At 43.3% G+C, this 21,205-nt stretch overlaps 2 protein-coding genes across 9 annotated transcripts in view; one reads left to right on the plus strand and one right to left on the minus strand.

Annotated features, from left to right (window-relative positions):
* The window catches only part of CLUH (clustered mitochondria homolog), a 28,156-nt gene extending 17,333 nt beyond the window's left edge, over positions 1–10,823 (plus strand). For 4 of the 5 annotated variants that reach the window (XM_055576907.1, XM_055576909.1, XM_055576905.1 and 1 more), the window contains exons 20-26: positions 177–257; positions 331–456; positions 539–660; positions 943–1,036; positions 1,117–1,251; positions 1,327–1,400; positions 2,296–3,788. In XM_055576907.1, the coding sequence (XP_055432882.1) occupies positions 177–257; positions 331–456; positions 539–660; positions 943–1,036; positions 1,117–1,251; positions 1,327–1,400; positions 2,296–2,482 (819 nt within the window). In that variant the 3' untranslated portion in view covers positions 2,483–3,788. Of the gene's footprint in view, positions 1–176; positions 258–330; positions 457–538; positions 661–942; positions 1,037–1,116; positions 1,252–1,326; positions 1,401–2,295; positions 3,789–10,687 lie in introns of those variants that run through there. The other variant, XM_055576906.1, reaches the window with a different exon arrangement.
* The window catches only part of PAFAH1B1 (platelet activating factor acetylhydrolase 1b regulatory subunit 1), a 68,493-nt gene continuing 56,554 nt past the window's right edge, over positions 9,267–21,205 (minus strand). For all 4 annotated transcript variants that reach the window (XM_055576910.1, XM_055576911.1, XM_055576912.1 and 1 more), the window contains 6 exons: positions 20,799–20,967; positions 18,802–18,904; positions 17,856–18,084; positions 16,562–16,663; positions 14,101–14,257; positions 9,267–13,198 (listed from right to left, as the gene is read on the minus strand). In XM_055576910.1, coding sequence (XP_055432885.1) covers positions 13,125–13,198; positions 14,101–14,257; positions 16,562–16,663; positions 17,856–18,084; positions 18,802–18,904; positions 20,799–20,967 — 834 coding nt within the window. In that variant the 3' untranslated portion in view covers positions 9,267–13,124. The remainder of the gene's footprint in view (positions 13,199–14,100; positions 14,258–16,561; positions 16,664–17,855; positions 18,085–18,801; positions 18,905–20,798; positions 20,968–21,205) is intronic.

Consider the following 21,205-nt stretch of genomic DNA (forward strand, 5'->3'; position numbering starts at 1 on the left):
CCTGGTCACAGCAGCTGGATTTTGACCACTTCTTTCCTCCTTGGTGCAAAGTAAAAATAGAAATTGCAGCCAGAGATGAAGAGGCCTGAGCTGCCTGGAGGCTCATGGGCGAGACAGACAGACAGACGGGGTGTGGGGCGGTGCCACCTGGGGATGACAGCCCCCACCTCTCCCAGGCCCTCAGTAACCAGCAGAAGGCCGTGCTAATGAGCGAGCGAGTGATGGGCATCGAACACCCCAACACCATCCAGGAATACGTGAGTAGCCGCCGGGGGCGGGGCCGGCGCAGGGGCGGGGCCGGGGCCGACCTGACCTGCCCTGCCCCTGCAGATGCACCTGGCGCTGTACTGCTTTGCCAGTAGCCAGCTGTCCACCGCCCTGAGCCTGCTGTACCGCGCCCGCTACCTCACATTGCTCGTGTTTGGGGAGGACCACCCTGAGATGGCGCTGCTGGACGTGAGTGCTGGGGAGGGGCAGCGGGACTAGCCTCCATCCCAGGGTAGTGGGAGCTGACCAGGGCCCTCCCGACTGCCCCCAGAACAACATCGGGCTGGTGCTGCACGGAGTGATGGAGTATGACCTATCGCTGCGCTTCCTGGAGAATGCGCTGGCCGTCAGCACCAAGTACCACGGGCCCAAGTCCCTCAAGGTGGCCCTCAGGTGAGGCTGTGCTGGGTCAGGGGGCAGGGAGACCCCGGGCCACAGGGTCCCAGGAAGCACTTGAATCGAGGGCGGGCGCGGGATCCAGCACTCTGCCCTGCATCTGACTCCTGAGGAAATTTCTCTCACCTTCCATCTCTTCTTTGAGTCCTGGACTTGGCATCTTACCCCTGGAAAGATCCCGGAGTGGGATCTAGAGTACCCCGCACACACCCCCATTAGTGCCCACCAGCCCGTTCAAGCCCTCCCTCGCCCCCCACCCCGCGCCCTGCCTCCCTACAGCCACCACCTGGTCGCCCGGGTCTATGAGAGCAAAGCCGAGTTCCGCTCCGCACTGCAGCACGAGAAGGAAGGCTACACCATCTACAAGACGCAGGTGGGCCAGGGCAGGGCGCAGGGCGGGGTCAAGGGTGGGGCTGAGGGCGGCCCTCATCTCTCCCCGCTCGCCCCCTGCAGCTGGGTGAGGACCACGAGAAGACCAAGGAGAGCTCCGAGTACCTCAAGTGCCTGACCCAGCAAGCCGTGGCCCTGCAGCGCACCATGAACGAGATCTACCGCAACGGCTCCAGCGCCAACATCCCGCCCCTCAAGGTGGGTCTCCGAGCGGGGCCGTGTGGGCTCCCCCACTCCCCGGCTTCCGCGGCTCATGCTCCCCGCTCCCCTCAGTTCACAGCCCCCAGCATGGCCAGCGTCTTGGAGCAGCTGAACGTCATCAATGGCATCCTCTTCATTCCTCTCAGGTGAGGCCCCACTTGGACGTTGGCCTTTACTTTCTTGGTTTATTAACTACGGGATTGAGGTGGCTCAGACTGAGAAGTACAGCCCTTAGTGACTCTTTCCAGAAATACTTTGCATTATGGCACAAACACAGATCTGTCATCTTTTTTCCCCCTTAAGGCACAAAATTGTACCAAACCAGGCACGTACTTTTCTCCTGCGTTTAATCGATCTTGGCGATCATTTCATGTCAGTATGTAAAGAGCTAATGGTAAAGAACCCACCTGCCAATGCAGGAGACTTCAAAGAAATGCTGGTTCAATCCCTGGGTTGGGAAGATCTCCTGGAGAAGGGCATGGAAACCCACTCCAGTATTCTTCCCTGGAGAATCCCATGGACAGAGGAACCTGGGTGGCTACAGTCCATAGGTTTGCAGAGTTGGCCACAACTGAAGCTACTCATCAGGCATGTAAAGAGCAGCTTCATTCTTTCTCTGAGCTCCTGCTCTGTCAGTGGAGGGACGTGCCTTAGCGCTGGGCCTGGGGGTCTCTGAGCTCTTAGACAAGCAACAACAACCCTGCCCTCGAAAGCCCCTTATCCCGTCTCCCTCTCACCTGTATGGGGCCTGGGTTTGGTCTGGTCAGCTTTAGGGCATTTACAGCGGACCTGCTCCACATTGCACCTGTGTTCTGGGTGTGATCGGTGATAGGAGCGGCCAGAGTGCACAGGGTTTAGGCTGGGTGTGAAGGCTGGATAGGAGCCAGGCCTTCACTGGAGGCTGGCAGGTATGTGGAGTTCTTATTTGCACTGCAGAAAGTGCAGAGCCTGATCTTGTCCCAAGTTGAAGCAAAGCCAGGAAGGTGACGGAGGGCCCAGGCCCACCCTGATGCCCACTCTCCGCCCCATCCTTCTACTCAGCCAAAAAGACTTGGAGAATCTGAAAGCTGAGGTGGCACGGCGGCAGCAGCTCCAGGAGGCCAGCAGGAACAGGGATAAGGCCGACGAGCCCATGGCCACTGAGCCGGAGCCCATGGGGGCCTCAGAGGATGCGGCCACCCAGCCCCCGGCTGCCAAGGACCCTTCCTCCTCGAGCTTGCAGGGGTAGAAGGGGAGACAGACGGACAGTCAGTCAGCTGCCCCCGGTGATCCAGACTCCAGGAGAAGGTGGCACGCCCTGCACATCAGGAGAGGAATCAAGTCCCTCTTCCTCCACGTTTCCAACCCTATCCCCACCCCCAGCATCCTCCTGGGACCCGGGCCTGCCTGAAGCCCGAGATGTTCTTGCACTGGTTCAATGAACACACGCTGCCGAGGCCTCATGGGAGACATGCGAGTGGAGTGTGTGGGCATCCCCCAGTTCCCGGCTGGGGGACAGGTGCCTCTCTGGGTCCCCATCCTCGAGCAGGTGTGTGCGAGTACGTCCGTGCCCGCGAGTGCCCTGATCCGTCCTTCCTGACTTGTACATAGCCCCGAGCCGGTCCCCAGTGAGTGACGCGCGGATGGGATTTCTCAGGTCATTTGTATGTGTGACATTACGGCTGCTGCTTCTGCTGCCACTGCCCCTGGGTCCGACGTGGCTGAAAGTCCAGGTCTGAAGCCAAAAAGAGTGGCACTTTCCTGTGTCCTGGGATTAAGGGGGCGGCCTGAGCTCTGCAGCAGGGCTGGAGGACTGGGGAGCACTTTAGCTTCGTGGCAGGGTGAGGGCCGCAGCAGCTTTACTGATCGTGGTTGGGGCCTGGCCTGGCTGTGCTGGGGGTGGGGAAAGGGGTGGCCAGGGGCAGTTCCCCATACACCTTGGTACCCAGCCCCGCTTGTCGGCCCTCAGCCCCAGCAGGAGATGCTGCCTCCCGCTCCCTGCACCCCAGCTGGGGCTAACCTTGGGGTCTAGTCTGAATGTATCCTCCTTGTTGAACCTCAGCTGCCTAACGCACAGGGGGGGTGGGGTGGGGGGCTAGGGGAACTAGGGCTGAATCATGGATCCTGGGGGAAGAGATACAAATACAGGAGTGATTACTTGTTGGTGGAGCCTAGCTCCCTACCTGGACCTCGGCCACACTGGCACCTTCGACAGAGAGGAGCCCTGGGGGTGGCAGGGAGGGGCCTGCAGAAGGCTGCGGCCCCCACAGGTCCCAGCTCCCCCTCTGCTGCTGGCCTCTGCTGCTTCTCGGCGGGTGGGGAGAGATGGCCGTCCTTCTGAACTGGAGGGAGCTGTCCCCGTGTTGGGGCCTCTGCCTGGTGGCTTGGCGGGGAGCTGCTTATGGGTATGGTCTGTCCGAACACCTTGTTTCAAAGGGAGTGGGTGGGAGCTAGCAAGCGAGGCATCCCCACGGCTGATCAAGAACTTTTTCTTGTTTTTAAACCATCACGTCTTCATTTCACATTGGAATAAAGTGAGTTTTTGAAACCTGCTGTCCCAGCCTCTCCTGTGTGTTCTGTACAGTCTTATTCGATGGTGAGGATTGTTGCCAGAAGCAGTACCTAGTAAAAAGAGTTGAAAGCTCTTTAGGTCAAATTCAGGGTTATCCTTATAACGTCACTTAAGTGGGAGGAAGGGGGTGGACAGAGCCGCAGGCGCCCAGCTGGGGTTTACCAGTCTGCTGGTGACTAGACCTATAGCAAGGGCACACGGATGAACATCAGAAAGGAAACAGAGACTGTCTCCTCTAAAGAACTCTGTGTGGTGCTGGCTGGGGTGATGGGTGTTTCCAGGTGAGGCCCCAGGCCCTGATAGGCTGTTGCACACGTAACTGGGCATCGCCCTTGTCCCTGTGCTTGTCAGGAGGACTGGGTGCAAACCCCGCCCCCCTGCCCCAGAGGACTGGAGTAGAGGGATGTCTCAAGTTTGCCATCCTATGTAGGCCCTTGAGATCTAATGTCCTGGGGGAAGCAGAGCCCACCTAGGTGGGCTTGAGGGGCAGGACCTGTGAAGAGGAGGGAAGGGTTGTGGGGAGAAGTGTCTACAGCCGTAGTTCTGAGCAGACAGGCGCGCAGCCTCGTGCGGAACTCAAATGCCTCTTTGAATACTTGGAGAGTGCTTTGTGTGTGACATTATGGAAACAAAAATTCCAGTCCTGATGTCTGTTAGTTTTCTTGAGCCAACTAGAAGAAACGTCCCTGACATCCATGAGATTTCCTCCTAAGCACTGCTTAGTGATGCTCCCTCCCGCCCGCTTCCCACCCCTTTACAGTCTCCCGGTTGTGTTCTGAACATGCACCCCTTCTTGTAGGCTTTATCCTGTGAACACGAGTCACATGTCTCACAGCAGGTGAACGTGGGGGCATCACCTTGTAAAAGCTGAGAAGGGATCAGGTTTAATTACCGTTGTCCAGTCACCTGAGAAGCCCATTTTTCATGGTTGATCCCTTAAGCTTATTAGCAATGGCCAGTGCCTTCTGACAACCCGAATGACAAGGGGCTGTTTTATAAAAGACAGAGAGATGTGAAATCTACGCTTTCTCCTATTGGTTGATAGAGTTCGATGTGTTACACAAGGGTGAACAGTGGCATCCAGGAAGCGTTAGAACTGGCATGCAGGTCCGTTCATGGAGGTGAGGTTGAAGGTGTTTGAGCCACGCCCACCTGCGCCTCCTCGTGGCCCCCAGGGTGGCCTTGCACTTTCTGCTCTCCTTTCCTTCCCTGGTTGCATTTCTTTTAACATGGTGTTAACTTTTGCAACTTAAAAAATAGTTTTAAAAGAATTGTTATTAAGTTCTATCATCTGCCTCCACTCATTCCTGCCCTCCAAACTCAGTTATTTTTGGCCACACCAGGCTACATGAAGAACTCCCGCAGGGATCAAACCCGTGCTTCCTACAGAGGACGGGTGGCGTCTTAACCACTAGATCACCAGGAAGTCCTGTTTGTTTTCAATTGAAGTAGTTGATTTATTAATACAATGTTGTCTATCTGGTGTACAACAAAGTGACTTATGCATAGATAAATCTATGTATTATTTTTCAAATTCTTTTCCCCTAGGGTTTATTAAGGATATCAAATATATAGTTCCCTGTGCTACACAATGGGGGCTTCCCTGGTGGCTCTGAATCTGCTGGCAATGCAGGATACCTGGGTTCCATTGCTGGGTCGAGAAGATGCCAATAGGACCTTGTTGTTTATGTATTTTATTTATGGTAGTTTGTATCTGCTGATCCCAAGCTCTTGATTTATTCCTCTCCCACCCCCCTTTCCCTTTGGCAACCTTTGTTTTCTGTGTCTGAGTCAGTTTCTGTTTTGTAAATAAGTTCATTTGTGTTGTATTTTAGATTCCACACGAAAGAGATACATGGTATTTGCTGGATTATGTGGCAACTGTTTTACCTTTTTAAGGAACCACCCTGCTGTTTTCCATACTAGCTGCACCAATTTACATTCCCACTAATAGTATGGGTTTTTTTCCTTTTCTCCACGCCCTCTCCAACATTTATTATTTTAATTTTTTTATTTACTTGGCTGTATCAGGTCTTAGTTGCAGTGCACAGGATCTTCACTATGTCACATGGGATCTTTCATTGCGGCACACAGACCTAGTTGTGGCTTAGTGGTATGTGGGCTATTAGTTCCTCTTCTAGGGATCGAACCAGCATCCTGTGTTCCAAGGTGGATTCTTAACCATTGTACCGCCAGTAAGTCCTGGTAATCTTTTTAATGATAGCCTTTTGACCGGTGTGATTTTTTGATTTGCATTTCTAGTAGCTTTGTTGAGTATCTTTTCATATGCTTGTTGGCCATCTGTATGTGGGAAAATGTCTGTTTAGTTCTTATGCCCCTGTTTTGATTGGGTTGTTCGGTTTTTATGTAATTGAGTTGTATGAACTGTTTGTAAATTTTGAAAACTAAGCCCCCGTCAGTGGCATCATGTTCATTTTAAATGAATATTGTGAGAACTGGTAGACTTAGTTGAGTAATTCCTACATATCCTAAAGGTAAGAATAAGGTATCCTGATGTGGCCTGAGTATTTTCTGGTCCCTACTTCCAGTGTCAACACTACCAATCAAACAAGGCATGCATGATCAGGATACCTTATAGAGGACCAGGGGGCCTCCTCAAATGGAAACAAACAACTGCATTAAACAGGCAAATCCATTGATTAAAGAACTCACTGAGATGCAGGCCATTCAGGGCGCAATTACCCCAAGAATAGTCCTTTCGGGTAGAATGACTGAGGAGCCTTTCTGTGTTGCCAGCGTGGGCGAGTTCTTACCCATTCCCCATTCCTAATGGTCACTCCACAGTGGAGTTGGCTGTATGGAGACAGAGGGCCTCAGGGGTGGGTGGGATGAGGGTCTTTCCTGTATTACTAAAAGTAGGTTAAAGAATGTTTGTTTGAAAGATGTCAGAAGGCCCTCCTTGCACTTAGATGCTTATGCTTAATATAAGCAGAACCGGTTAAGGCAAAGAGCTAGTGCATTTGGGTTCAAGTCCTAGTTCACTAATTAGCTCCATACCCTTGGCACGTGTATGGCCTCACCCTAAGTCATCCTGTTTTCTTGTAGGTAAAAATGTGCTAATATCCACCAGCAGGGGGGGTCTATGTGAGGAAGAGGGTGTGTTGAGACGTGTTGACACCTGACAGGCATTCAAATTTTGGGTATCGTCACTTCAGAGGACTGGTGACCAAGTGGGGTGATGACAAAGTGTTTTGAGAAAGTGATGGTTTTTATTTTTAGTAAGAGTGATCTCAAAATATTCCTCTGAGTGGCTGCATGATGTGTCTAAACAGTTTCAGGAAAATGCAGTCTTTAAATGTATGGCAAAGTGTTGAACTTATTCAGTCAAGAATTCACTTTTAGTTGTTTCTGATATGGTGAGGAAAAAATGAAGTGTTTCCATTCAGCCCCTTCATTTACTGGATTTATGTATAAAAGATCTTGGAAAGGCAGTTCTTTACTTTGGTGTAAGAGAAAATCCTTGCCCTTTTCCCCTGAATGTTAACTATCCCATGTGTTTACATAAGAAATAATAAACTGGAGATGGGAATGGGAAGAAAAAAAATACAAAGGAACAAACCCATGTGTCAAACTGTCAGTGAAAAAGAGGTCTGAGTTCAAACCCCAGCTGGAGGGCCCATGGACCAGTGACTTATCTAAATGTTTTCTTCAATGAAAACTTAGTTCAGCCATTTAGGTCAGGGGTTCTCAAACTTATCAGAATCAGAATCATCTGGATGGTTTGTTACAATAGATTTGCTGGATCTCACCTGTCCGTTGGCTTCCCAGGTGGCACAGTGGTAAAAAATCTGCCTGCCAATGCAGGAGGTGCAAGAGACACACGTTCAATCCCTGGATTGGGAAGATCCCCTGGAGAAGGATATGGCAGCCCACTCCATTATTCTTGCTTGGAAAATCCCATGGACAGAGGAGCCTGGCGGGCTATACAGTCCATGGGGTTGCCAAGAGTTGGACACAACTGAGCACACACCCCCCCACACACACCCCCGCCACACACACACCCCACCACACACACACACACCCCACCACACACACACACACCCCACCACACACACACACCCCACACCTGTCTAGAGGGTCACAGTCACACGACTGAAGCGATGAAGCATGGGTAGTGTCGGATATAGTAGGTCTAAGCTGGAGCCTGAGAACTTGCATTTTTGATGAGGTCCCAGGTGACACTGGAATGAGGAGCGCAGTCACTTTCCTCAGCAGTGGAGAACTGCCCGTCTACTCGAGAGACAAGGTTCACCAGACTAAGAGGGACAGAGCTGCCACACCCAGGATACAGCACCAGTTCTCCAGCAAGTCTTCCTGACCTCATCCTACATCAGGAACACACACAACCATCAGTCTTGTTAAGCTTGGTGTGTGACAAACCAGTAGGTTTTGAACAGCTAAGTGCCCTTCAGCATAGTGCCACTCAAGCTGGAAGTCCACCCTGAGGGAATGTGGTCAGGCTCATCATCTGAATCTCAGACTAGGGGAAAAGAGCTCTGTGAGGAAATGGAAAAGCTGCAAAACCCAGGAAACTCTTATCTTCAAGCAAAGTTCTTGGTGCTCTTGGCCCAGCCTCTCATTTGGAGGCGCGGGGGTAGAGAGGCCACTTTTCTAACAGGCAGGATGACAGCTGGGCTGTAAGCCAGTACATCACCAACTTGTCCTTTGCTGAGACCTCACAGGTGCCCAAAAGACGATATGGGTGCTAGCTGGGCAGTAGCACAGGGATGAAAAGACAGCACAAAGAAAGCCATGGGGCATCTGGGGAAAAGGGTGGGGATTCTTGGTACATTTTGACCAAACTTAAAACAGTATTAGAATAGACCCTCATGCTGGGAAAGATTGAGGGCAGAAGGGGGTGACAGAGGATTAAATGGTTGGATGGCATCACCCACTCAATGGACAGGAGTTTGAACAAACTCCAGGAGATGGTGAAGGACAGGGAAGCCTGGTGTGCTTCAGTCCACGGGGTCACAAAGAGCATTTAACTATCTCCAAGAATCCAAGACCACTGGGCAGAATAAAAAGGCTCACTCATTAGCAGGACAAAAGGCAGTCGAGTCACTTCTCCGCGGGGGCCCTGACCGCCGCTCCAGGACCAAATCCTTGCAAGGGGGTTTTAAAAGGTCCTTCCTGGCCTCAGCTGTAGCCACTATCAGAGATAGCTGCTGGAGGAAGAGCAGAGCCTCAGGAAACTGCTCGAGCCAGGGGGCTGCGAGAGCCGCTGCAGCGGTACTCCTAGCTCCCTCCCACCGACCGGTGACGGAAGCACACAGCAAAGGCGCTGCCTGTCCTAAGGCAAGGCCTGCTGCCCTGCCCGCAACTTGCTGCTTACCCTCCCTATGACTGGTGCTGAACACAACCCTGCTTCCTATTGGGACTCAATTTAAAAGGTTTGTAATCTGTGCACAAAAACACCGGAAAAATAAAAATCACATCTAGTTTTATAGGCATTTAATAGTTTACCAATTGGTACAATAAGATTTTTTAATATGCAGAAAACATGAATAAATCTTGTTTTACACAGTCTGAGAGCAACAAATCTTACTGTAAAACACAAGAGCAATATTATATACATTCCTTTACTGATTTTCTTTTTAATTGTGTCAATATCTTCAGTTAACTCTTACAATCTGGGGAACGGTTTTCTCCAATCACCACCTCTGTAACTGTTCGTTCGCATGAAATCAACGTTCGCCTTCATGTCAGTGTCAGGATCAACTTCTAAACTCGAAGATTGTGTGTTTGTTTCTACCATCTTCAGAGTGAGCTTTAGGGACGCCTGAAGGATAGGCAGGACAAGAAAGCAGCTACTTACATGATAGAGTGGAAAGATTAAAAGGCCAGTTCAGTCCAGTCGTGACTTGTAAATCCAGCTTGCCCTCCCCCCACCCCACTGGAAAAAACTGAAACCTTTCTCACCGATTTTGTACATGTTGCTTCTCTTACCAGGTGATTCTTCTTTGCATCATCTAGATTAGTTAACACACTGGACTTATATACAGCTGGACAGAGAATAAACTATCTTTTTCAGTGCCGTTTCCTTTGACAATTTTATTTTCAGTTGCTTAAGGATTATCAAGCCACCACTGTCAACAAAACGAAATATTCTTCTAAATAGTTTTTCTTTAAATAAATTAAAAAAAAAACTATTTAACGAGTGATATTATCTGGAAGTTCACATAGAAACAGAAAGAGGCAAACAGGAGAGCAGGGCACTGACAGTAAGGAGACTGGGCCTGGTGACCTAGAGCCGAAGCTTCCGGAGACTACAGCGAGCGCCCTCCGCCAGGACGGCGTGCTAACACTAGTGAGTTCTACGGCAGTGCTCTGGGCACACAACTGGTCACACCACAATGGACAAAACAGGCCAGTCTCAGTCTCCTACTAAAGTGCAAGATGCCATGTCAAAAAGCAACTATTCTCCAAGCCATGTCTAAAACCAGCTTCTGTGGCTCGCACGGTCAGGGGTGCGGCCGGCACGTCTTGGGCACGTTATGTCAGGGTGGCACTGGAATGTCTGTTTTTCACACACACAAAAGGTCAATCATCATTGGAGGATGCAGTTCTACCAGCTTTTTATTTCTTAAATAAGTGGCCAATTTGATTGAGAAAGTGACAAAGCAGCAGTGAACCTCTAAACCAATTAATAAATTCCTCTACTTACAATCCAAACCAGTAACCTCATCATTGTACTTATCCCAGGCAAGGCACAGGGTTAGACAGCAGACAGAGAAAACACAGGAAACAGGAAGAAAGGGCATCAACAGGGCAGTGTCAAACAACAGTGCAGGAAACCTCTGCAAATCTGCTTCCGGATTGTGGATGGATCACTCTCCCCCTCCCTCATTATTCAAACAGGGCTCGTTACACTTGGATCCAGTTGAGGACCATCCCTGAGATTCGACGTTCGCTGCTTCGGAAGTGGAGGATGTCTGTTAACTCAACTAAGCGGCAGGCTGTGGCGCTCTCCCAACAAGGATGACTTGGTTTACAGTGACGGTTTCTCCTCGTGTGTCGGAAGTCACTGCAGGCTGCACAGAAAACCCAGCGACAGCGGCTTTGTTTCCTCCTAAATCGGTACCTTTTTTTTTTCCTTTATTGTTCGTATCTAGGAGTGATTTTTAGATGTTGTGGCTTACCCTTGAACAATTCGTGTTGCTACATGCTAAAAACGAATTAAAATACAAGACATTTATACATGTACAAACAAATGTTAAAGATGCACCATTTCTATGTATTTATATTTCTTAAAGTAGGACAGGAAATAGCAGCAAACGAGAACAAAGATAATCTTCCATAGCTTCTGTAGAAAAATCCAGTCAGAACAGCTAAGGGGAAACAAAAAAAAGACTTCTCAATGTGAGCAGGGTTGTGAGGCAATATTGTCCTGAAAGTTATCCTACTGTATTTAAGAAATTAGCTTAAGTTGTCATTTTTGTCCTCAAAAATAGTCATTAGTTTTCAAAACACTTTTCCTTCCAGAGACATCTCTCAGGAATTATTAAAAACAAACAAGCCAACAAACAAAAAGACACAAGCTAGACATAAAGCTGCTTCTAGTAAATATATGGCCTATTCTCTGTGTGTGTATCTACAGCACATTAATTCTAACCCTTTGTCTTTTTCAGGAACAAAATTTCCACTGAATACTAAAAAGAATATAAAAAAATCATGTATTACACAAATGGATAAATGCAATCCAAGATAAATTTCTTTGTTAAACTTTGTTATTTCATTGTTCTGTTAACTTTTCAAATGACCTTCTTAAAAAAAAAATGTTGGTTAGCTAAGCAGTGGGATTATTTATTAATTTGCAATGGAATATTGTTTCCAAAGTCACAGATAAAAATTCTCTTAAACCTACTTGTAGTAACTTTGGATCACAATATACAACATATCAGGGATGTGTAAAATGCTCAACAGCCAAATTGGGGGTGGGGGTGATAACGGAAGTGATTTTCTTTAGCTGGGAAAAATTCCCACAGAGTCAGACCTAGTTTTCAGAAGCGTTAGGATCAAAAAGGATTTGTTCTAAAGCATGGTATTTCCACAGCAAGATTTATTCTATTTATATGTTTTAGCACTTCTTCAAAAACCCAGGACCCAAGGACATGGAGGTTGTATGTGTGTGTGATATATATACATATACAGACTTATCCACTTATAGATAGGCCTATATACTCATAAACATTTATATATAAACAAAAGGTGAAAACACAGTACATTTTTATGCACGCTCCATTAAACCCTGTCTTTTTTAATAAACTTGTAAAACACAGTTCAAATCGATATCAGATTCATGTTGAAGAACAAACTGCTGTTATTTCTCCCACTCCCTTAAAATGGGCAAACATAACCTTTTCAAAATTTCTTTGTCATTATGTTATGCACATTGCACATCCCTAAAAAACATCAAAAACAAATAGTGATTTGTACCATGACACACTCAATGGGAAGATTAAAATCTACTTGGGAATCACATCACTATACAGTCTAATAGTATGGAGAATACAACTAGAAGTGTGTCTAGTGTGGAAAAGAGAAGCTTAGAGTATTACAGTGTTTTTTTAACCTGTTTACAAAGCAGTAAGACCCAAATGAAATAAATGATTTGTTATTAGTTGCTGAGATTTTTCTTATTTCAGATTTACAGTCATTTTCTTACATAAAGATACCACTAGCCTTTGCTTGATAGGCTGCCAAAACAAATGTATCCCATTGATTTGGCAAATGTGTCATGACAAAAATTCCAATATGTAATCCCCATTAATTACATAGATGGTTCAGAAGATTTTGAATTGTAGCCTTATTATCTAACATCCTTAAAGAAGATTTATTAAGCACACTTAAGTGATGTTACATAGATACACATTTCAGAAAAAGCCCTAATAACCACCACTTTCCCCCAAATGAGGCCATCAAGCCAGGCACCAACAGACAGCAGAAAGAAAAACAGGAATCAATAATCCAACATAAAATGACACTGTCAACTATTCAGTTTAGTGCCCTAGTTCAATTTATTCAACTTCTGCCTTCTTAGGCCTGGTGTGACCAATGCCAGCCCAGGTTTTTAAACCCTATGGTACTTCTAGACAACGTATGTAAATTTACAGTATACAATTTGGATTCACCATGCATGAATACTTTGTGTGTAACATTTAATAAGCTCAATCTACATCCAGAATAATTTACATGAAAGGACAATATTTATTTAAACAGAGCTCGATGGGGTAACCATGGTATCATCAGAGTGCATCCAGAGGAAAAAAGGGAGGAGGGGCCAAATGAGACTCAATCAACGACACTCCCACACCTTTACTGTTTGATCTACACTGCCAGTAACCACATATGGGGCCGTCTTATGGAAATCTGAAAAAAAAAAAAGAAAAGGCTCACTTTAAAATCAGACTGAGCCACAAACAATGTTTAATAAGGCACAAAATAACACGTTCAAATGAGAGGAATACCCATTTTTTCCTCTATTCAGCCACACATCCACCCCAAGCAGCTGTATCACAAGCTTACCAACTAGGTAAGGGAAACTGAAACAATGAAATCTTATATTAAATCTCTCTAAAAAAAAAATACCCCCCCTCCACTATCCTCTTTCCAACTGAGGTTGAATAAACACTGAATTCTAACAGCAGGGACAGCCTCAACGTAGCCATTTACTGAACACTTACTATGCTCAAGGCTTAGTACTAATGCTTTATATTCATGTTTAATCCTCCCAACAATTCTGTAAGGTTTAAACATTACCCCTATTCTACTGCTCCATCATCACTATTAGATCCATAATACTCTAATATATTATATTTACTATCTTAAATTCTAAATTCAGGTCCGGATGATATTGAGGATGTTTATTAAGTGTAAATACAATTCTCTGAGTTCCCGGTACATGGTAGTACATACGTGCCAGAGGGAAAAGGTTAACATTTCCTTTGAGAAATTTACAAACTAGGAGGGAAGAAAAATTACCCATCAGAGTGGTCAACAAGCATCCTCTTCATAATTCTAGTTTCCAAAACCAATGTTGTGCAATGGAGAAAGTAACTGTTTTATTATAAGGCTGATGATGGAGAGAGTTAAGGAAAGGAGAATTTCAAACAAACAGTAGGAATCCATAAGGTTTTTTAACCTGTCTTCTCTACTCTGCCCTGAAAGCCCATCTTCGTTTCTTACCTGGAAACATCCATAGGGTCAGATTAAACTGTTAGGTCTGGCACTCCAAAACCTAACTGCTCAGAAACCACGTAACTCATACATACCCAAGGAGGTAACAAAGTGTTCATGCGCATTGAGGGTCTTCATGCATCGCTTGTTCTTGTAATCCCACACACGCAGGGTCTTGTCATCAGCGCAACTCAAAATAAACTTCCCCCCAGAATGGAACAGAACTCCACGTACCCAGTTATCATGACCCACCTTAAAAACAAAAAGGTGTACGACTTAATAAAGGGATAAATAGTTTAAACAGCATCTATGAAAATAGTTAAGGCATTACTCAAAGTGGATTGAAACTACATGCACTAGAAACGTCAATGCCAAAAGGGCAAAAGGGGGAAAAAGTCTAGAGAATCCTTCTAGATTAAAGGAACCTGGAAACTAACAAGATATGACCAGTAAATGCAACACATATAATACTTAACTAGCTCCTGGATAGTGGCTAAAATAGTTATAAAGGACACTACTAGGGTAACTAGAGAAAATTTAAATATATAATGTATTAAATTTCTTCAGTGTGACAACTTTATTAAGGTTTTATAAAATACCCTTTAGGAAATACACGTTAAAATATTTGGGGTCAAGTGTCATGGTGTCTACAGGTAACTTTCAAACTATACAGCAAAATCTACAATACACATGTGGAGAAAAGAAAATGTTGACAACTGGCAACTCTAGATGAAGGATATGTAGGTATTTACTGCATATCTTTATTCATCCATTCATCTACCTATATCCCTTGTCCAGCAAGCAGTTCCATTTCTTACAATTTATCCTAAGAAATAATTAAGAATGTGTAAGGTGACTAATTAGTTAACCAAGATGTTCAACAAAGCACTGTATGTACTGAGTATATCTAACGACATGAGCAAATGCCACATACCTTCTAAGTTAAAAGTCTACTGCAAAGCAGTATGTATAGTATACCATGTTCACGTTTTTAAAAAAACTACCAAATGCATCCTCATAGTAATTTAAGAAAAGAGTGTACAATAGTCCAGTCCAATAGGATAGCCATTAACCATGTATGGCTATTTAAATATAAACTAGCATTAAATTAAACAATTCAGTTTTTCAGTCTCACTAGCCACATTTCAAATGCTCAATAACTGTTAGCAGCTAGTTGCTACCATTGCTGGACAGTGCAGACTCAGAACATCAACACACACAGTTCTAATGGACAGCTCTACTCTAATATAGTTGGTAGTTATTAGCAGGTATGGTAAAGTGATCTGAGGGTGATTTTCTTCTTTTTTCTTTCCTTTTTCTGTTTACTTCTCAAATTTTCTACAATGTAAATAAACTATACTGCTTTTGTAAAAGAACCCCCCAAAAGAGCTAACAGTTTAAAAAAAAAAAAAGATGATGACCAAGGTGATACATCTTTGGCCTTGGTTTACTTTTCCTTCTTTGCTCTTATTTAAAACACTTTGTTATATTACAGTGATCTCTAAAAGCCACCCACCAATCACTAGAGTTGCAGAAGATTCAATACAAGTCAAACCACGTTTCTTGGAGCCACACCAAAATAAAGCAGAAAAAAAGAATCCTCTTTCAGTTGAAAAACAGGAGGCAGAAACCTCCAGGGAAATTAATGGTGACCTGTGTTGTTCCAGAAGAAGACAGCACATGCTTTCTGATTTTTAAATGTAGATCATGTTTTCAAACAGCAAGATAGTATATTTGAACTCAGCTCAGAATACTAGGAGGAAAGTTTAATTTTTAAATCAGTTCTTCTTCTTTTTAAAATATACTACGTATCTATTTTTTTTATTAGAAATCTAGCATTCTAAGAATGCCAATCAGTTCCTGATGATACTTCCATACGTGTCTACCATATCCCATAGACAGACAGTCGCTTCAAGATATGATTAACACCTGAAGAACCTCTAAACAAACATGCATGCCAAATTATAAAAGCTGCCACTGGATTAATGTCCATGGGCCCCCCTTAGAACTCCTGAAGGCAAACAAGAAAGTCCATAATATCTTCTTATAATTTATATATCTTCATACTAAAATCTAGATGAAATAGGCTCCTAAATGAAATACAGATTTCCAAGTCATAGAGCTAATACTGTTCATTTCTGAATGCTTAAAATAACCAAATAAAACTGGAACATGAGAATAGATAGTAAGTTAAAAGGATTCATTAAAAGTAAATATAATGAGATCAAAAAGCACAGTTTCAAAAAATATAAATGAGTCTGTAAATTTGTTTTTCACATATTTCATAGGAGATAGTACATAATTTTAGAGATACAATGGCTAGAATCTCCCTCCTAGCACTGACTGGCTTTGCAGATCCACTGTATAATGTAATAGTCTATAGAAATAACCTCCATATCACTGTAACCATGCTCTTAACCAAAAAGTATCTTTATAAAGAAGTTTTATTTTAGAACTTCAAATAATTCAGATTTACTAGGAAATCACAAGGCATCTGACCCTAAAAGATATGCAGAGTAAAAATGCGAAAGCAGCAGTGAAATTATGCAAACTCACCAGGGTCATAAGGCACATGCCAGTACTGACATCCCACATCTTGATAGTCTTGTCCCTGGATCCGGACAGTAAGAATGGCCCAGGTTTGCCACTTTTTTTAGTCTACAGAAAACATATAAAAATGAAATTTCCTGGGCAAGAAGTTAGTGACTTAAATGACAACTACCCAACAATGATCTGTATTTCTAATTTTGTAAAAACGCATTTTTTGACAAATAAAAACGATATGTATTTTAGGCATACCACTTATGTTCTGAGCTATGTATACAAATGATTACTACAATTAAGCCAATTAACACAATCATCACCTCACATTACCACATTTGTGTGTGTTATGTACCCTCTCAGCAAATTCCAAGTATACAGTACGGTACTGTTAACTACAGTCACCATGCTGTACATTAGGTATCCAGGACTTACTCATCCAAGGTCACACAGAGTTGGATACGACTGTTCCTACCCCAGCCACAATGGATCTATGACGTGGTAAGTAACCACCACCAGGTGGCAGTGAAAAAAAACACAACAAACCTGAAAATGCAACTAGCCAGCCAACTAGGAAGAGGTTACCAAAAAAGCTTCATTTTGAAAAATAATTGGTGAGGGTAGGTGAGGGTGAGAGAGTTTTCATTTATTTAAAAAAAAAAAAAAAAAAAAAAACACCCCACAATAGGAACATGGCTATAAAAAAGAATTTTGGCTCATACAACAATATTTACAGAAATAATTATTCTGTAATTTTAAAAGTATTAATTACAAAGAATGAAATCATGAGGAGCACAAATGATCAAGAATATCAGAGGCCTCCATATGAAATATTCTTCATTTAAAACAAATGCTATTCTTGTTTTTATTTTTTGGCCATGCCACATGGCATGTGGGATCTCAGTTCCCTGATCAGGAAGCTGCGTCTTTTAACCACTGGACCACACCACTGAAGTCCTGAGAAAATCTATTCTCCTAGAAGATAACTTGAACTTCTCCCATAAGTTTTGTTTTGTATTGCTATACTCTTAAAACAGGGACAATTATAATTAATTTCTGATTAACTTAAATGACCACTTCACTTACCCTAACCCTAGCACACATCAAGGGTCAACTGACAGCAACAATAACCACTGGTTAAAAAATATAAACACATCTATCTGCAAGCTGGAAAGAATTTCAAGACTCAGAATTCTGGATGCAGATTTTATAACGCATTAATGGCATGAAACAGATTCGGGGAAGGTCATTTAAGGTTCTCAAATAATAACAGCCACAAAATCATGAAATAACACAAATCATATAGTACCTCAGATCCTGTTGCTTCAGAGATGGAAGAATATGAGCTTTCAGGAGCCCAGGAAATGCATTCTACCACATGCTCATGTTCTCGAAGCTCAGCCTTGCATTCCTTTGTTGCTACGACCCACACACGCACAGTCTGGTCATTGGAACAGCTGGCTATCAGAGTGCCGTCTTGATTTGGCCGCACCATACGTACCCATTCTCTGTGTCCTGTGAATGTCTTCACACAGTAGCTGTAAAAATACATAATAATTTACACTGTGAACGGCACTCACTGGGGCCCTTCCCAGAAGCAATACAAAACTAGCTATGCACTGGAACGAAGAGAACTGGCATCATATGCAAGTCAACAGAATACACGTACATTCCTGGTTAATAAAAGAGGGAGACAGGCTGGAAAGTCAAACATCAGTTAAAATAAGCTGATGGAAATATCATTAAAGAGCTAACCAAATCAAAATCTAGAAGGAAAAAAATAGAGAGAAATATAATCTTTTAACTAAGCACACACAGTAAACCTAACAAAAATATTTCTAGCCATGTTGGGAAAAAGGCATGCTCTTTACTAATCTGGACAAAACCAGTAGGTTAAGGTTTTATTATAACAGTCATGTAATTCTAAGCACAACCAAATTAAGCCTAATGGGGCATACCTGCACAAATGTTATTTACATTTTAATTCAACTCAGAGAGATCACCTAAAAGAAGACCACAGAGAAAATAAGCCATTACATAGAAAATGGCTCTCAAGGATATAGAGTTTCTTCCATAATTTCTCTGTTCCTTTTGGGTAGACATTTAAAGATTAAAACTTAAGTTTTAAAATGTAACTGTCATGGTAATCATTCTGGGTTACAGCCAAATTTACGAGAACAGTCAGAACATAGTTTTGGATTTTTTGTTGAATATTATTTCTTTAAGCTGATGCCTTTTCGACTAAATCTACTTACCCAGTTTGCACTTCCCACATTTTTATAGTTTTATCCCTTGAGGCAGACACTATATGATCTCCATTGGGCATGATGGCTACTGAAGAAACATTGTGGTCATGGCCTAAAACACAAAACACAGTTAATATATTAAACAATATATCACCAAGAGCAATTAAACCTTAATTTACCATGAGATTTCATCACGGGATTTCAAGTATCACAGCTACTTTAAATACAATGGAGTTCATATAAATTTGATAAGAAACTTGGATTTACACAAAAACGTAATGGACTGTTAAGGAATTAGTAACTAATAAAACAATTCACAATAAAATAAGTAGCCAGCTCAATTTACATTTCAACCTGCACAACTGTTTTAACATATTATTAACTGGAGACCTATTAAAGCCATACGGTGTTCATTTCTGCAAATACCCCCCAGCCAATAATGTGTTAAAAATCACAGGTAATCGGTACCATCAGCATTTGAATATATTAATACACCGGATGTTTTTGAGCACTAAAAAGCAAAACAACAAAAAAAATTTCCATGGTTGCTATTCTAAGATATAACATAGAAATAAGATTTACAGAGATGAACAGAATGGTAAGAAAAACGGGCATTTGGCTCTATGTAGAAACTAGTGGTTGAAAGCTTTTTGTGTTGATGTGCACAGGAGCAAAAAAAAAAAAAAAAAAAAAAAAAAATTACTCATAATGCTAGTTAGCTATCCTATGGCAAAAAAAAAGCCCCAGAATATTCTCTTAAGTATCACAACATTTAAAGGAATATACAATGATTGGAAAGAACTCTTTAAGTCAGAGAATTAAGACACAGGCTACCTAACAAAACAAATACAGATTTTACAAAAGGATTCAACAAAACTCCTTTAACTGGTAAACTTCCCTAATGCACTTAAATTGGGGAGTGGGGGGCATACTATTCAAATTACACCATCTATGTAATTGCATAGCTTTCTCATGTGCTAACATCACTGGATAATGTATTTAAAAATAGTTTATTATTAACACAGTTAATATAAAATCCAAACATCCATATTTCATCATGTTTTAAAAAACAAAAATCCTTATTTAGTGACCACCTCCTATGTACCAGGTACTAAACCAGATGAATCAAGCATACAATCTCATTTTATCCTCACAAGCCTTATGGCTTCAATTCTTAATTTAATACTTAAGTTTTATTAACCTTACAGGTTAAAGAGGTTAAAATTTCCTAATGCCGTAAGTAAACAAGTAGGACTCGGAATCCAGGTATCTGATTTCAAAGCCCATGTTCTTTCCAGAAAGCCAAACTGCTTCAGAAAGAAGTCTCTAGGACAAGGAGAAGATAACAATGAGACTACACTGTATGTGGGATATTAAAAAGTGAGCAAGGGAACCTGGGTTCCAGCTTTTACTGTATCTACTCTCTAACTTCAGTTTCCCAAATGAGAAAAATGAAAAACAGAAAGAAAAAAACAACCTCAGTAACTTCATTTTCTCTTTTTCTCAAGAACGGATAGATGCCCTAGCAGTTTTTCTCATCCAAAAATATTTGTGAAAATAAGTATTTTATAACCACTAAGAGCTACTTCCCAAGTGGCTCAGTGGTAAAGAATCCAACCTGCCATGCAGAAGACACAAGAGACGCAGATTCAAACTCTGGGTTGGGAAGATCCCCTAGAGAAGGAAATGGCAACCTATTCCAGTATTTTTGCCTGGAGAATCCCATGGACAGAGAAGCCTGGTGGGTTCCAGTCCACAGGGTCGCAAAGACTCAGATACAACTAAAGCGACTGAGCACGCAAGCACGAAGAGATACTTAAAACCTCGCAACAGAGACAACTCTCAATGACCATGACTATCCATGGATTATCTATATCATATGCTCCTCCACTGACACAGTAAGGACTGAATGAAGGGAACCTGCACACTGTTAGAAAACATTATCCTTCTCCCCCCTGCAATACTATGTTAGAAACCAATATCAAATGCTATCCTCTACCGCTTACCATGCATGGTTCTGATGCATTCAAAGCCCTGAAAATCCCATAGCTTAATGGTCATATCTGCAGAACATGAAGCCAGAAGCTTGCCACTGTGGTCGAATGAAATATCCTGTACAGAGTCTGTATGCCCCTTAAGAGTTCGTTCAAAATCTCCAGTCTCATAATCCCACACCTGTCAAGTGAACAGAAAATTGGTTAGCATCACATCATTCCTTTCTCAGTTCACATTTGCACTCGGCAGGCCAGTCTGGCGCTATACTGACTAACCGAGCAAGTAACAAAGGATAACTGTCTTAGAATCATCACATCTTCAAGCATAAATTGATCTTTTCTCTATAGAGAAAAACGATTATTAAATAAACCTCTAAAACCACATTTATTAAGTATCCACCATATATCTAATCATGCTA

This window comes from Bubalus kerabau, chromosome 4 (assembly GCF_029407905.1).
Source record: "Bubalus kerabau isolate K-KA32 ecotype Philippines breed swamp buffalo chromosome 4, PCC_UOA_SB_1v2, whole genome shotgun sequence".
In the NCBI taxonomy this organism is placed as follows: domain Eukaryota; kingdom Metazoa; phylum Chordata; class Mammalia; order Artiodactyla; family Bovidae; genus Bubalus; species Bubalus kerabau.